A 16,133-nucleotide genomic window follows, 5' to 3' on the forward strand; every position below is an offset into this window, starting at 1 on the left:
TAAGGGGGCCCTGAATTTTCATTTTGCGCTGAGCTCTGCAAATTACGTAGCTGGTCCTGCTTATAAGACCTACGTGTGGAAGCAAAATTAAAGCGTGGAATACAGAAGCAAGTGCCCAAGGCTGGGCTTCCATCAAGAACAGGGAGGGGTCGGGGAATCGGGCGCCTGGCGAGGCGGGGTGCAAGGAGAGAGGCAACTGGAAAATGATGGAGAGTATTGTGAAAACAAAATAACGAAAAGAGAGGCCGGGAGTAAAGGAAGATTGAGCAAGAGATTAAGATATATATAAAAGAGGGCAGAGAGCAGTGGAGGGGGTCTGGGCAATCTCAAAGGGATGACAGGGGTAATTTATTGACGGAAGAAGTTTTAAAAATTCCTTTAAAAGAAATCTTAATCAAGGACTGAAGCAGCCAGATGCTAAAATGGAGATATGCCTCGGGGGGAGGACGAAGAAATGGGAGAGTCTCCACAGAATAGGTACAAGGTCTGTTTTATTCAGGTAGAATCCCCTGTACCCGGCAGTGTCCCCAGGAGCCTTCTCTGTCCTCACCAGCTCCCTAGAAGGCACCCACCGGGGCTCTTTCAAACCTCCTCAGGTCTTCTAAACCCTAGTCTGTTCCCAGCAGGTGACCTCAGCTCTTCTTTTACTGAGAAAACAAAGCCTGCCTATCCTGAGCCACAAGGCTTGCTGCCTCTCTCCCAGTATGTCGGATAGTGCTGGGCCCGCCAAAGCAATGTCTTCCATCCTATCCGTCCAGTCTCTGGGAAGCACACCAACACACTGTCCTGTTGGTCCACACCCTCCTCCCTCCTTTGGGGCCCAGCTCTCCTGTGACCTCCTCTTTCAACCTCTTCAACTTCTGCCCCTCGTCCTGCTTCTGCATCTTCACCCAGAAACCTCCCAGGTCTTCCTGAACCCCACAAAGGGTTCCCGTGAATTCCACTCACCTCCAATCTTTGTGAACAAGAGGCCACCTCTACTTCTTCAATAGCCACCCCCTCAAAGTGTGTTCTGGGGGGCACCTGTGTTAGAATTACTTGGAGGGGGTGCTTGTTTAGAAATGCAGATTTAGGGGGGTTTCTGGAGGGAATATCAGGATTCTGGATTTCAGCAAGCCCCCAGTAATGCCATTGGGCAGCAACAAAAGATCCTCACCTCGCTTCAATACCTCCCAAGACCTCTTGTGAATTTCCCATAGCAATCTTCCTTTGGAGGTCACCAGTACCCCCAAACCCCACTTTCTGAGTCTCTTTCATCTATAATTTCTCTTCATCCCAATCCCCGTCTTGAAACCCATCTTCTTGGATTCCTCCTACTCACTATACTGCCTCGTTCCCTTCCGCCTTATCCTCTTCCCCTCCCTCCACCCCAGCTCACCTCCTCCTCCTCTTTTCTTTGGTCTTCCATCTTCTTCCCCCACTGGGGGACCTCACTCCCTCTGTCTTTGCTTCTTGTTCTCTGGAGGCTCTTCCCAGAACTCTTGTCTCCACCTCGCCATCGAGAGCAAGACCCACATTTCCATCTGCTAGGTTGACAGTTTCCCCTGATATTTTTTCATCTCCTCAGATTCAATGAGTCTAGAGTCTGGAGCATCCATCCCTTAGTACATTTTAAATACTTTGAAATGCTTGTGCCCTTTGACCCAGAGGGTCCGCTTCTAGGAATTTATCCTAAAGAAAAAAATCAGAATGATGCCCTAGATTTATACATAAGGTGCTTCACCGTGGATTCATTTATAAGAGTGAAAAAAACGGAAACAACCCAAATATTTTTAAATTGGAGAATGGTTAAGATTACAGTAAATCCATAAGGCACAATATCATGCAGCCATTTAAAGCGTGATTTGAAGAATATTTAACGTGCTCTGCTCACCATCCTAATACCTAGGTTTGACCAACTTCCACTTCACTCAGGTTGAAGCTGTCCCAGGGCCAGTATGTTTGTCCATTTTGGTCACTGTTCTCTCCCAGTATGTCGGCTAGTGCTGGGCCCACAGTGGGTGCTCGTGATTATTTGATGAATGGATGATTGAATGTCCTCTAACCCTTTGTTCCTGTTCCCTTAACACTCACATGCAAACAGGCATTCAGTTTTATGGTTTTCATGCATTCATTCACTTATTCAACATATATTTCCTGAGTGCTTGCCAAGGTCCTTCAGTGTACATCTCCTACCTGCCTCTTCTTCTTCCCACCAGACCATTACCTTGTCCTTGGGAAGATCCTCCCATCAACCCTCCATCCTCAGACCCCAGCTCACCTCCTCCACTGCTTGCCCGGCCACACTCAGACCCACCTGCCAGCTACCATGCCGATCACGACACGAGCCTCCACCGAAAAGCCCAGCTGAGTCCCACCGCCTGCAAAACTCAGTATCCCCCAGCTGCTGGCCTGACACTCCCGCCTCTTGTGACAGGTTGGTTTCCTTATACGTCCCTCCCATACTGCACTGCAGCCACACACATCCCCAGGTACCATGGGCTCTCGCCCTCTGTTGAGAGAGACAGACATTTTCATTTTGCTGGCTTTACTTTTTTAATGTACCTTTCCATTTTTAACTACTATTTAATAATTTTGAACCATCTGTTGATTTATGTTTTAAAAGGTTGAGCAACAATATATCTCCAAACTACTTTTATCTCTCAGCCACCCAATTCCCCTGCCTGGAAGAAACCACCATTCATCCTTTTTATGTATCCTCTCCAAGGATGCATATATAAGCAAACACATAGTACATTTATACAGACACACATAAATGCTCATATATATTTATATAGACATATTTTTACAAATGGTAGCTAGTATTCATCAGAAAAAGTTCGTTTCACTGTCTTCCACCTTGCTTTTTTCTCTCATAACAGTAGATCTTGAAGATTGCCTCATATCAGTACGTAAAGTACCTAGTGCGCCATTTTTAATCCTTTGAGGGTCTTAAGTTTCACACTTTCAATAAATGTTTTATTTGGGGGTATGGAAAGAAACGAATTACACAACAGATGGAGTGAGGGCTAAGAATAAAATGTGCATTTGGTCTGCTTGCTGTTGTCCCCCATGATTTAGCCTTTTGTACCTAAGATTTTAAAATAGCTTTGTTTGGGTGGAGCATTAGAAGTAGGAATACAGGTTCTCTGTTCTGTAAGAGTGTGTGCCCCCTACTGGTTCTCCACCACCTGGCACACACCCCCACCCCCCCGACCCCTGACGCTGAGAAGGCCCAGTGGGAGCCATCTTGAAGAACTGATGAATAAACCTAGGACTTTATATTTTGAGAGGAACTTCAATTATTAAGCATTTTGCTTGAGGGACTTCTTGTGAGTTTGCAGTTGTCTACCTATGGTTAAAGAAGGAGTGGGGTTCACGTGTCCTAGAAACAGGTGGCAAAGCATTAATGAAGAGACAGACGTTAAGAGTTACGTCTCACAGCACACCACCTTTGGTCCTCCAGCCCTTCCCAGCAAGCCTTCACTCTGCCAGTGCTGGGATGATAGCCGTGGTGGTTAGTACATGAGGATACGCTGGCCTTTCGCTACCCTCTGTGCTTTGCCTAAAACTCTTCACTGCTCTCCCCACTCCCTGGCCAGTGGTAGTTCAAGGTAGTGGTAGTGGTGGCCAGTGGTAGTTCAAGACCTTGGAAGTTCAAGGTCTTGGAAGCAGCGGGAGCTGTCGGGGATCAGAGCAGAGCTTCAAAAGAAGGTCCCCTGGGGTGGAGGTAGTGGGGCACGGTTCTCTCCAGTCTGCGGGGGGCCATGGCCACCTCTTCCTCTTTGGGATCGGGCTCCCCCCAGGACCCTCACTCAGAGATTCTTGCTTGCTGTGTTGTCCAGAGAGCAAAGACAGAGGCACAGTGGTGGCCGGCTCCTGGGTTCGTTCTGTCTTTGCAGATTTCCTGTGATGTTGCTATCATCAGAAACTACTACTGAAAATCTCTCTAGAAGCCTGGCATCTGGAGGATTTTTCTAGACTACTGGGTAGACATATGCTGAAATCTCCCCTACCCTAAAACAAGCCACCTCTAAATAAAAACTTTATTTTAAAATCTCCCCCGTCCTACAAAAAAAAAAAAAAAACCTCTCTCCAGCCTGTTTATGCCTCAGGCTACTGCCCTGGTTGTCTCCTTGGATCCCCTGCTAAACTACTTGAAGAGTCATCTATATTCACTGCTTCAACCTTCTCATAGGCTGCTTTTCCCACCCCTGTCACTTGGATTCTGGACTTCACCCCTTCCTCTGTCTTGTAACAGCTCTCTCAAGGGTGGGGCATGTCTTCTTAGTGGGCTTTTTCATCCTGTGTGACCACCTTCTAGAATAAGACGATCCTGACCATGCTGGCCCACCGGGAACCTTCTCTCCCCTTCCCCACGTGGCCCTGGCGCTCCTCTCCCCTCTCCACCTGTGCTTCTCTGGTCCTTTCTCACCTTCCGCGGGTGGTGCTCTGGCCCTCTGTTCTTCTGACTTCTCACACTCTGTTGGGCAGCAGAGCCAACCCCAGCGTACACTCTCATCTTTGCTCCCCCAGATCCTCCTGTCTCCCAGTTGTGCAGCTGTCTACCCCAATATCCCGTAGGCACCTCCAGAACTGCTCATCTTCCTCCGTATTATTACTCCATCCCTTTGGCTTCCCTGCATCCCCTCTGGCTCCTTTGAGCCATCGTCATCACTGCCCAGTACAACACTCTCCTAACTGGTCTTTCTGCTTCTACTCATCCTCCTTCCAGTTCATTCTCAACCCCACATCAAAAACGGTTTTCCTAAACTTCCTTATGCTGCTACTCTGCTTACAACCCTTCAATATCTCCTTGTGGCCAATGAATAAAAAGTCTCACCATTCTCAATATGGCAGCAAGATCATTCATGATCTCGGTCCCTACAAGCCGCTCTGGATTCATCTTTCATTTAATCTTCACAGTCTTCTCCACAGTTCCACTGAAGGACTTGTGTATTTCCAGGCTCGGGTTTTGATTCTGGACCCTCCACTACCAGCTGTGTCACCCAGGGCAAGTTAGTTGGCCTCTAATAAACGTAATAAGAGCTACCTCATCTATTGTCACAAGGGGCTAAGGGAGATAATATTTGTGCAAGGCTTAGAGTAATACCTGGTACAGAACAAGTGATTAATAAATATCACTTGTTTATTTAAACAAGTGTTAAAGCTGTTGTGAAAGCCTTCCACTGGTACTGTACTTGTGTGTGTCTGTTTGTGTGCATCTGTCTGTCTCCCACCAGAATTTTAGTCCCTAAATGTAGGGACAGGGTCCAGTGTCCCCTACAGCCTCAATAATTGTTGGATTGGTTGAACTTCATTGAACAGACCCTGTTTGTACTTCTACTGTCTCCATCTATGAATACTGCCAGCTATTGAGACTCAGCTAACCCCCTTCTCTCTGGGGGCTGCATCACACCACGTTCAGTGGACCACCTGCCATATCTGTTCAGTGTGAGGCCAGGTAGAAGACTCTCTGTCATTTGAAGTATCTTGGGTTATATTTTGCAAGTCCAGCTTTGGCTGCATCCATATATCAGTTATGAACAGTTTTAAAGAGAACTTGCTTTAGGTGTGAGAATGCTGGTTTTCTAGTGCCATTAGGGGGTTATTGGTTAAGAGCATGCACTTGGGAGGCAAACAGAGGTATAGGTTAAAAATCCAGACTCATCACCAGCTGAGTCCTACATGTGGTTTTGGTTAAGTTAACTAACTTCCCTGCCTCTGTTTTCTAATGGGAGGAGTCGAGTGTGGTGGGTGAGAACACTGGGGGTTGGGAAAAGACACAGCTTTGAGATGAGCTGTGTGTCCTTGGACAAGTTGCTTAACCTCTCTGTTTGTTAGAGGTCACATGTGTAAAAGGAGGCTAAAAATACAGTCTACGCTGCAGAGTTTTTGTCAGGTCAGATAAAAAAATGCATAGTTAGTAGGTGTTTGGCATAGGCTCTGACTCAGACCTGGGACTCAGGAAAGATTAGTTGCTATTTGTGTTAACTGTAGTGTAGTTGTTATTGTTATTGGTGGCATTATTGTTACTATTACTACTACCACAACTTCTGCTGGGTCCATTTTATCACCTCCAGCCCTGCATCAGATGCTTATGTCAGGCTAAAGAAGAAAGCAGTCAGCCCTGACAAACTTAGGCAGAGTCCCTGAGAGTAGGTTGTTAGGGACCCCAACAAATTCACCTCAGCGCATTTCTGGGAGACATGGCTGCATTATCCAGGACTATCAGAAAAAATGCAGCCAAATGTCTCTGCACCACGCCTTTGAACGTTGCCCTGATGGCATCCTTCATCGTCCACAGAAGAGTTAAGCCTTATCTTTTGTTTCCAAGAGGCAGCCATGTACAGATGATCTGATCTCGCTAAGAAGCAGGCATCAACTTGAACATTGCTGTGATTGCATCTCAGACCCATCAGCTGGTGAAAAGGGAGCTCGGATCAGAGGGTCTGAGCAAAATATTGAAAGTGAGATTACAAAAAGAGGTGTTTATTGAGGGGTCACAGACATGAAAGCAGAATAGACCCAACACATAGAGTGAAAATTGAAAGTAATTGATAACGACTCTGCAGAATTTAAGACTTAAGGAAAAGAAGAAAAGAAAACTCTAAGTACCTAGATGAACAAAACCACATAGAGTCACGTCAAAGAGTTTTCTGTGAACTCAAAGGGAATATTAATTAAGACGCCGCAAGTGAATTCAGGTAAAATAAGGATGAATTCAAAGCCACATATATATGTGCAGATATATACATATTCATGTCTCGGTATGTATGTGGGTGTGTGCAGCTATGTCTGGAATATAAAGAGAGGTAGAAGAACAATTCTGGTGTTCTGGTTTCTCCTGCTGAAAGGATTTGAAACTTGGCTATTAACGTGATTTCCACATCATTTTAGCACAGCAATGCCAAGAAAAGCCCCCAAAGATAAAGACTGGTTTTTCAATTTCAGGGCAAATGGAAAATGATTGAAGTTTTAGATGACTGTCAAATCATTTCCCAACTATATTTAATTTTGTGTAGAGTGAAGGAGGGAAAATATATGCCCACATTTATGTCTTTCCCTGCATATAGACAAAGTTTGGCTTCCAAGTAAACAGAGTAATCTGTTCAAATACACATTTTAGATCTTATACATCACAGTGAGTCAGAATGGGCACCTTGGAAGGCAATGTAATTATTCTAGTGACTCTGTAATTTCTGAAAAGTTTTTGATATGCCTATTTTTTAATTCTCTCCGGAGATCGTTACAAGCCACGAAAAAAAGGCAAGCATTTATTTAATCAAATATATTTATTGAGCACCTACCATCTACCAGACATTATGCTAGATATCAAGGATATGGACATCTGTAAGCCATAGTTTAGGTCTAAGAAGGAGGATCTTACTATTTTATTTCCTCTAAGTAACATTACCAAGCATGTTCTTCCATATTATTTATTAGACTTGGTTGTTTCTGAAACTCAGATCCACCCTCAAAGAATCAGGGTGTGATACTTGTAAGAGTATTCAAAATTAAGTGTCATCTTTAGCATTGAGCAAATAGAAATGATGTAAGATGTCTGGGCAATGGTAGAATCATTGTTTGGCTGTGCAGCTACCTTTGTGTGACAAGATTCACTTGAATGGCAACATTTCAGTAATTTTTAAATCACTTTTAATTATTCACTTTATATTTTCATATGTACTTCCAATAGAGTATGTGTGTGTGTAGCAAACACACACACACAGTTTTTAGCATGTATCTTAAGTCTCAAAACATGTTCTATCTATTAGGGCACTAGGGGGCTTCCCAAGTATCCTGCTCACAGCCCTGAGAGCTGATGAAATCGATGTTCATTGGTGTCTATTGTCATTCTCTCCCCTTTTCCAGAATCCTAGGGAATCGGGTGGCTGAACTGGAGAAAAAATTAAGAACTCTGGAAGTTTCTGGTTTGTGGAGTCTTCCAGGTAAGTAGAACTTCATGAAAATTTTCTTTTTTTGTCAAAAAAATTCTTTTTTTGAAAATTTGCAGAACAGACTTTACCTTTTTTTTTTTGCGGTACGTGGGCCTCTCACCGTTGTGGCCTCTCCCGTTGCGGAGCACAGGCTCCGGACGCGCAGACTCAGCGGCCATGGCTCACGGGCCTAGCCGCTCCGTGGCATGTGGGATCTTCCCGGACTGGGGCTCGAACCCGTGTCCCCTGCATCTGCAGGCAGACTCTCAACCACTGCACCACCAGGGAAGCCCTTTACCTTTTTAATGTTCTTTTATTTGATGATCGTTGCTGAGAAATCTACAAGTGTTTTAAACTTAGAAGCCATCATTTTGGAGGAAATCAGAAAAAAATAATAAATATTCAAGGTGAACTATGAAGTTTTGCTGATCTAAATTCTGAAATTGTCATTGTATATGTCTGTATATATTTTATTTTTAACTTTTATGAGTATGGTAAATTGCTTCCTTTTTTTCCCTGTATGTGTCTTATAGAGATGTATTCAATTTAATCATCACCCCTAAAAATGAATATAGGAACTCACAAAAATTTATTCTAGTTAATCATCAGTTCTAAAAATGAATGTACAAACTTACAAAGACTTGTTCAATTTAATCATCAGTCCTAAAAATGAATATAAGAACCAACAATTGTCTATCCCAAATGCACTTTATAACCTCCTTCTCTCTCCCCCGCCCCATCCCATTTGTTACATAGGTTGAAAATCAAAACTTCCTCTGGAGATTATTTTTTGCAGTTGTACAGGGTGTGAAGAAACTGATGTTTCACTTTAATTAGCTATATTTACCCATTTGTCCTGGTAAAATACCCCCTTCATGAGACCCCTGTCAGCTATTCTTCTTTCTCTTCACATTCTCCAGAAACTTATATTTATCATTTCCACCACCTCCTCTTTCCCTGGAAACAACTTTGTTCGAATATTTTTAGTTACTTAACCTTTCTACACAAACCCTTCTCTACCCTTTAATCATACTGGTTGCTTCCTTGTAATGGATGAGAAATTAACATCGCCACAGGGACATGGATGAAACCACATGTTTTCTTAACATAAATCTGAATAGCCACCTTAGGTTGCCTGGAAGTGTGTTTCATAAATTGGAATTTTTAGTAGAGATTCCTTGAACTTGATGTCAAAAGACCTAACAGACCTAATTAGTGGCAAGTGCCATCCTGGGGATTTGAATGATCCATTTTGCACAAGAACATTTTGATTCAGTTAAAACCTTATCTCCTTTGAAGGCCTTTCTTTTATTGCATTGAATTTCAACACAGGAAAATTTATCATTTATTTGTGCAGTCAGATTGCTATTTCTGTGCATGTACTGGAGTTTGGATTCTTTTTTTCTCTCCAAATGACTTAGTGAGATTTCACAATGTTTTATTTCTACAACTTATGTAAAAAGATGGAAGTTGAATAAATGAAAGAATGCTGAGAATTTCCTGTCTCTGCTGTTGTTTGGTCTAGGTTAGAATGGCTATTATGCAATAACAATTGTTTCTTTCCTTTTTTTTTTTTTCTTGCTGCCTGAAGGCCTGAGCTACAATGTTTCTGTAGGATTTGGGAGTATGTTCTATTTGAAATATCTTTGTTTGTGGCTAATAGCAGTGCATTAATATCACCCCTGCATGTAAATAAATAGAAATGCATTCTCTATGTATCCTTGCGCTTTTCTGATTAGAACAGCCAATTGAAATAGAGAATTCAATTAGCACAAAGCAAATATTAAATGGTAAAATTAGTTCGGATGGCAGTAACTGAATGGATTTTACACCCTAGCCATGTTTGTTCTAATCTCTGGCCTCCACAACGATACAAAGTGGGAGGACAGAAATAAAGAGCGGCAATTCCCCCTGATCTGACACAGTTTATGTAATGGCGATAGCATTGCCCTGGTGCAGTGATGAAGGGGGTTGCAATGAGGTGTCACCTTATGATCATTTTCAAACCATGGTGAGATTGGGGGATGGGGAGTGGCCTCTTTTAGTTCAAATCAGACCAGTCTCTCCTGTCTGCTCATTGTTCTGTGGTCTCCATTTAACCTTCTGAATAGCGGAGCAAGAGGAAGTATGTTCTGTTTTCCTTCTCTTCTTCCTCTTCCTCCTCTTCTTCCTCTTCCACCTCCTTTTCCTCTTCTTATTCCACTTGTCTCTTCTCTTCTTCCTCTTCCTCTTTCCCCAAGTAAGAGCCAAGTCATAGGATTTCAGCCAACTGGAAGGGATTGAGTCCCAGTGGTTTCAGAGAATTGCTAGCTCTCTCTTATTTACCGGCATCTTGAAAGGATCAGTGGCTCCTCTAATAAATCAACCCATAATATACTGAAACCTTTCTGAGCATCAGCTTTGTAAATTCAGTCCTGTACCAGGCATTCTAGACATGCCCCTCGCCCCCTCCAAGAATCTACAGTCCCACTAGGGAAGTAAGATGAATATGCATCAAACAGTGAAAAGAAAGCACAAAATATTACATAATTAAGTATCAATTAAGTGATAAAGATGTTAGTGTGTGAGGGAATAATGGGACAAGTCATCGAATGCTGTACTTAGAAGGATAGATGAGAGCAAAAAGTTCAAGGATGGCAAATGCTTGGTGTATATAACCAACACCATTCTCATGCCAGTGGCAGGCATTGCTAATCAATCACATCACTCCTTGCTGATCTCACATGTGGCCCTAAAAACAGTCTTGCATTTTTGCTTTCCAAGAAGCCACCTCTTGGTCAGAGTAGATATGTGAGAGAAAACATTTTTCCCTTTCCTGATCTAGTCTGATCCCCTCATATTAGATAAGGAAACAGAAGCTCAGGAAGTTAGGTGATACCTAAGACCACAGAGGCTGAACTCAGGTGTTCAGATCTTCATTTCAGTACTCCACCTGCACTGGAGAAGTACAATTCAGAGAAGAGGGACACACACAGGGGGTGGGGGTTGTAGAGTGTAGATTAGATCAGCTGGGGACTGGTTCTCAAAGCAAGTTGAATTGGAGAAGAAAAATTCAGAAGCTGGAACCATCTATCCTGAGACTTTAAAGGACCATTGTGAAGGAGCCCATCACTCATTACTATAAGGCAGAATTACTCTTGGACTTGGAGCATGCTATGATTTTCCTTTGACTCTCTTCTCCCTCCCTCCTCACTCTCTCAGCCAACAATATATAGCTCTTGATGGTTTCTGATAAAGTTGGGGCAAATGTGTGATCTTGCTGGGAAGTAGACAAGTCTAACAGATGTCACAGCCCACATGGAAAAATCATCTGGAAAGCAGAGTGTACTCCAGACTGTTTAACGGGTCCCTGAGAAGTGGGAAAGGCATGGGGCTATTTTGAGGAAGCCAGGGGGTGGGCTCGTTGGCCGTGCCCTTCAGGAAGGACCGACCCTCCACCTTCCTCAGCCCCTACCTGTCAGCCTCATTCTCCCAGCCTTTTGCTGGAGTCTGCAGGTGAGAATGATGCTTGGGGGGAAGGGGAGGACCGAGGGGAGATTTCCTGGATGTGCTCATGCTCTGGAAAGAAATACTGAAAGCCAGAAAAAAATCTGGCACGAGCAGAGCCTGGCTCTTTGAGCTTTTTATTTGAATTCTCTGTTCTCCACTCTCAACATCAGCCTGAGAAGGAAAATGTGCATTTTGAAAGTAACTGGCACATTTTGGAGAAGTGGACGAGGGACGTTGTGTTACAGGGAATCAGGAGAGCTTCCAGAAACTCACACACCAGTTGAATGGAAGGGCCTGTGAGACCTACATTGGTTGTGGTTCACATCTAGTTCGTGGATCTCCCTCACCCCACCCCCCAGTCCCAAGAACCAAAATGCAACTAGGAGATAGCAGACCATCAGTTTAGAGCTCAATTGAGTCAACACAGATAGAATCCGGGCTTAGTTAGAAACAATAGAACTGAGAGGCTTCTAAGGAAGATCTTTGAATTCTTCAAATATTTTGCAAAAACCAAATCTTGGCATTTTACCATCAGATAAGGAAATGATCTCTGCAGGCAGGGTTTTAGGGAGGTATTTAATTTCTCCCCAGCCCCTACTTTGACTGGATATGGATGAATGGCGGCTTCTATTTCCCTTGTCTGCATGCCTGTTGCTCAGATTCTTGGAGAAGTTTTATGTGCTGGTACCAGTGTTTTTGAGGAGCCATTGCAGAGTGGATAATCCCTGTGGTTGGAAACAGCCACAGAGACATCCTGCCCTAGAGAATTCCTCACAGTAGGAAGGGCCGAGGCTCCCTGCACCATCCACCTGGTGCCTTAGTCACTCGGCTGCAGCCAGCTCCCAACTCTGCCCATAATTCTGATTCCTTGGCCACAGGGCAGAGGGGACTTGGAAGGTTTGTTCAGACACAGAGTGCAGAGTGTGCCTCTTCCTCAGTCCCCTAAGGTTAGAGAGCTTCCAGCCTACCTTCTAGAGAAAGATGGGTCAGGAATTGCAGTCCCGTCCCTGACTTGAGGACAGCAACTGTTGCCTTGGTGGAGAGAAACAAAAGAAGCCCACCTGAGGCATCTGCTATGGCTTCATAACAACCATTAGTTCCTCATGGTGTTTCTAGATTTTATCTTTGCAGCACAAGAAGAGACCTGACTGGGTTGACTTCATCCTGAGAGCCTCTTAAAATATCCCAAGGTATAGCTCAAATGGTTCTCCATGGGAAACCTCTCCAGACTGTGGTCCTGAAGATTTCAGGACTTTTTCCACTTGAGACAATAGCTGTGCTGGTGGAGAACTTCAGGGTCAGCTCCTATCAGAGTTCTCTTCTGGGATGACCCTCATATAGCGGAAACCAGAGACCAGTGGCTGCTAGTAACATACTCCATCTGCCTGTGGCAGCTACAAGCACCCATGCCCACCAAGACATCAGGATTTCCAAGAATGCATCAGCCATTTATGCACAGTTATCAGCTGTTTATGAAGCACCTGCCATACGCCAAACTCTCTACTACAGTCTTGGAAATCAAGTTAATAAGACGTGCATGGCCTACAGGGAGGGTAGTATTATAAACAAATTGAGGGCTCCGAGGTACAGGCCAAGGTTCGCCTGGCTATCCAAGGGAGTGGACATCTTGACCCAAATACCATTCTGTGCTCTGCCGAACCTGAAACTGAGTAGAGTCATAGAACTTTAGAGCCTCTGATCTGAGCCCCAGAGACGTTCAAGTGACTTGGCTTCAGATAAGGTCTCATCCAAAGTCAGACAGTTGAGGCTGGAGCATGGGCTGGGCCATGGCCCCCAGGGTTTTTGCTGTTGGCATGGTGGTTCCCACCGAGAGAATCTTCAGGGCTCATGGGCAGGAGTTTGGGGTCAAATCCTCCCTGCAGGGCTCTCCTCATCACTGGGGCAGCATCTCTTTCTGTGTACGTGTCTTGTGTCCATGTGTCTGTGCTCATCAAGCTCATGTTTCAAAGCCACACTTCCCTGGTCCTCACCCCCATACCTTACCATGGCCTCAAAAGTAGCATTGTAATGGTTTTCCTTTCCTCCTTCTCTTTGCCTCAGGCTTTCTCTATCCACTTAGGGAGTTCATGTGAATCCATAAAAGGATTTGGCTGGTGCAGGTCTCTATGTCCTAAGTAGAGTTTAGCTGTGATCATTTAGGGAACCTGATGCTACCTGCCTCATGACATACTTAGGATTCGATCTAAATGACCAAAGCTAATTAAATCAGAGATATGTGTATGGCAGTTCTGTCTCCACCATAAAGTAATAATTCAATGTGTGAAATGTATTGAGCGCTGATGAAATGCCTAAGTGCTTTACATGAATCAGTTCATTTTATCACCACCACCCCATGAGGTGGGTGCTGTTATTCTTCCTCACTTTACAGATGAGGGCTCTGAGGCTCAGAGAGGGTCAGTGACTTGCCCAAGGCCACCCAGCGAGCAAGCGATGGGGTCCAGGATACAGGCACTGCAGCATGGCTCCAGAGCCTGTGCTCAAAGCACTCTACTGCTGTCGTTATTATTGTTATTGTCTCACCCAGATCAAAGCCACTCAGTTTTTGGCAGACATAGCAGGCTACCCCTTAACGGTGGCATTTGTGGGCAGCCATGTCCTGAGCAGACTCTAGGGCTCATAGACAGCTGGCCCTGGACATTTCTGCCGGGTCCTCACACTGCAGAGAGGGCAATGCTGGCCCTTTCCCTCCCACAGCACTCCCAATGGTTGAAGAAGGTGCCTTGTTCACCCAAACAGCCCGTCCCTTGTGTGGGATGAGCGTGACCATGACTCCAGTGGTGACATCATATGTCCATTTTCCTCTTTTCCGTGACAGGAGGCAAAGACACCATACTGTTTGGTGACCCCGCTCTTCCCACCACGCAGAGGTCGAGATCCCCACTGCTCAGGTTCGTCGAGCAGCTCACTGAGAACAAAGCGAGTCCCAAGGATGGTAAGCAGCCCTTGATTTCTTGCTCTTTGCCTGGCCTGTGCCTGGCACAGGGCCTTGGAGGACATCAGTCCTTCGCCTTCCTGCAGCTTCTGTGGCACTGTCGGGTCATCCCTCATGTTTCTGATTGTTGACTATGTGGGTTTGTCTTGTTTGGAGCTTCCTGCAGAAGAACAAGCATCCCTGCACTCTGAGCATGGTGGCATAGAGGTTAAGAGTGAGGGCTCAGGATTTGAGCAACCTGGGTTCCTATTCCAGCCCCACGTCACACTGGTTGTGAGAACTTGGACTGGTAACTTCAACCTCAGTTTCCCTACCTATAAGAAGGTGAGATGTGGTACCAACGTCAGGGAAGTCTTGGCACATTGCCTGGCAATGTGGTAAGTGGTCTAGGAATCAGTTGGATGAAGAAAAAAACTTCTTTACCAGGCACGCTTCCTGGAGGCAGTGTGTTTTGAAGGGGATCAAGGGCCCATTTAAGGTGCCAGATGAAGCAACAGGGTCGAGAACGAGATCTCTTCCCAGGTGGCAGTCTCATTTCCCTGACTAAACTATCTTTCACATCTTTCTGAGTTTTGCTTATCTTCTCCCTCCACCCCCAGTGTGGTTACCAGCTTCCAAGATGGCCCCAATTGATCTCCACTTCCTGGCATTTGTGCCCTTGTATAGTCCTCTCCCACACTGTATCCGCGTTGGTCTCTGTGACTGATAGATTACAGCAGAAGTGATGGTATGTGAGTTCTGAGGCCGAGTTATGAAAGACATGTGGAGTCTGCCTTGCTCTCTCTACCTTGGATCATTCACTCTGGAGGAAGCTGGCTGCCATGTCCTGAGGATTCTTGAGCAGCCCTACATGATCTTCATGTGGCCTGGAACTGAGGCTTCCAGCCATCAGCCATGTGAGTGTGCCATCTTGGAAGCAGATGCTCCAGCCGCAGTCAAGCCTTCAGATGACAACAGCCCTGTTTAACATTTTGATGGCAACCACATTAGAGACCATTAGCAAGAACCACCCAGATAAACTGCTCCCAGGCTCCTGAGTCTTAAGCTGCTAAGTTTTGAGACAATTTGTTATACAGCATTAGATAACTAATATACCCAGCACACAGGTGTCATGCTTCCTTCCTGGATTTCTACATTTCCTCTCCATCTTCTCTTGCTCAGAGTCATGCCTTCAACCACACCTCTGTGAAAATATTTTTGAAATTTTTTCCCAGTGGGTCCCGTCTGCAGAGTTACAGTCCCATATTTCCCAAAGCACAAATTTTCCCACCTGCCTATTCTATGGACTTCTCAAGTATGACATCACAACTCTTCCTGCTTCCTCTCCTTTTTGTCACTTAGCTATCCAGCAGCGTCATCAGCAACCACCATCCACTTTCCTTCTCCATCCATACCTAGTCTGCTGCTACTGTTTCTTCAGAGTTTCTTGTATCTCCATTCTACCACCTCTGGCTTGGTTTAGACCCTCTTGACCTTCTTGGCAAGGCTTCCATCCTGGTTTTCCTGTCTCCCAGAATCTCCTTATTCCCTTCCCGTCTTCATCCTGCTGCTGTGGGATGAAGCTTCTGGAGCACTGCTTTCCATCATGGTTGTACTCTGCTCAAAAATCTCAAGTGGCTCCCAACTGTCTATTGTTAGCTGTTGTATAATAAAACACCCCAAAACTTAGAACTTAAAGCAACAACTATGTATTATTTATCCTGAGTCTTTGGATCAGATGGGTGGTTCTGCTAATCTGAGCTGGGTTCAGCAAGGTTCACTCCTGCTTCTCT

At 44.9% G+C, this 16,133-nt stretch overlaps 1 protein-coding gene across 1 annotated transcript in view; it reads left to right on the forward strand.

The window, feature by feature from the left end:
* CCDC149 (coiled-coil domain containing 149) overlaps positions 1-16,133 on the forward strand; it is a 99,493-nt gene that overhangs the window by 74,263 nt on the left and 9,097 nt on the right. Inside the window, 2 exon segments of the mRNA XM_060103568.1 lie at positions 7,855-7,931; positions 14,245-14,361. Of these exon segments, the coding sequence (XP_059959551.1) occupies positions 7,855-7,931; positions 14,245-14,361 (194 nt within the window).

Source organism: Mesoplodon densirostris, chromosome 1 (assembly GCF_025265405.1).
Source record: "Mesoplodon densirostris isolate mMesDen1 chromosome 1, mMesDen1 primary haplotype, whole genome shotgun sequence".
In the NCBI taxonomy this organism is placed as follows: domain Eukaryota; kingdom Metazoa; phylum Chordata; class Mammalia; order Artiodactyla; family Ziphiidae; genus Mesoplodon; species Mesoplodon densirostris.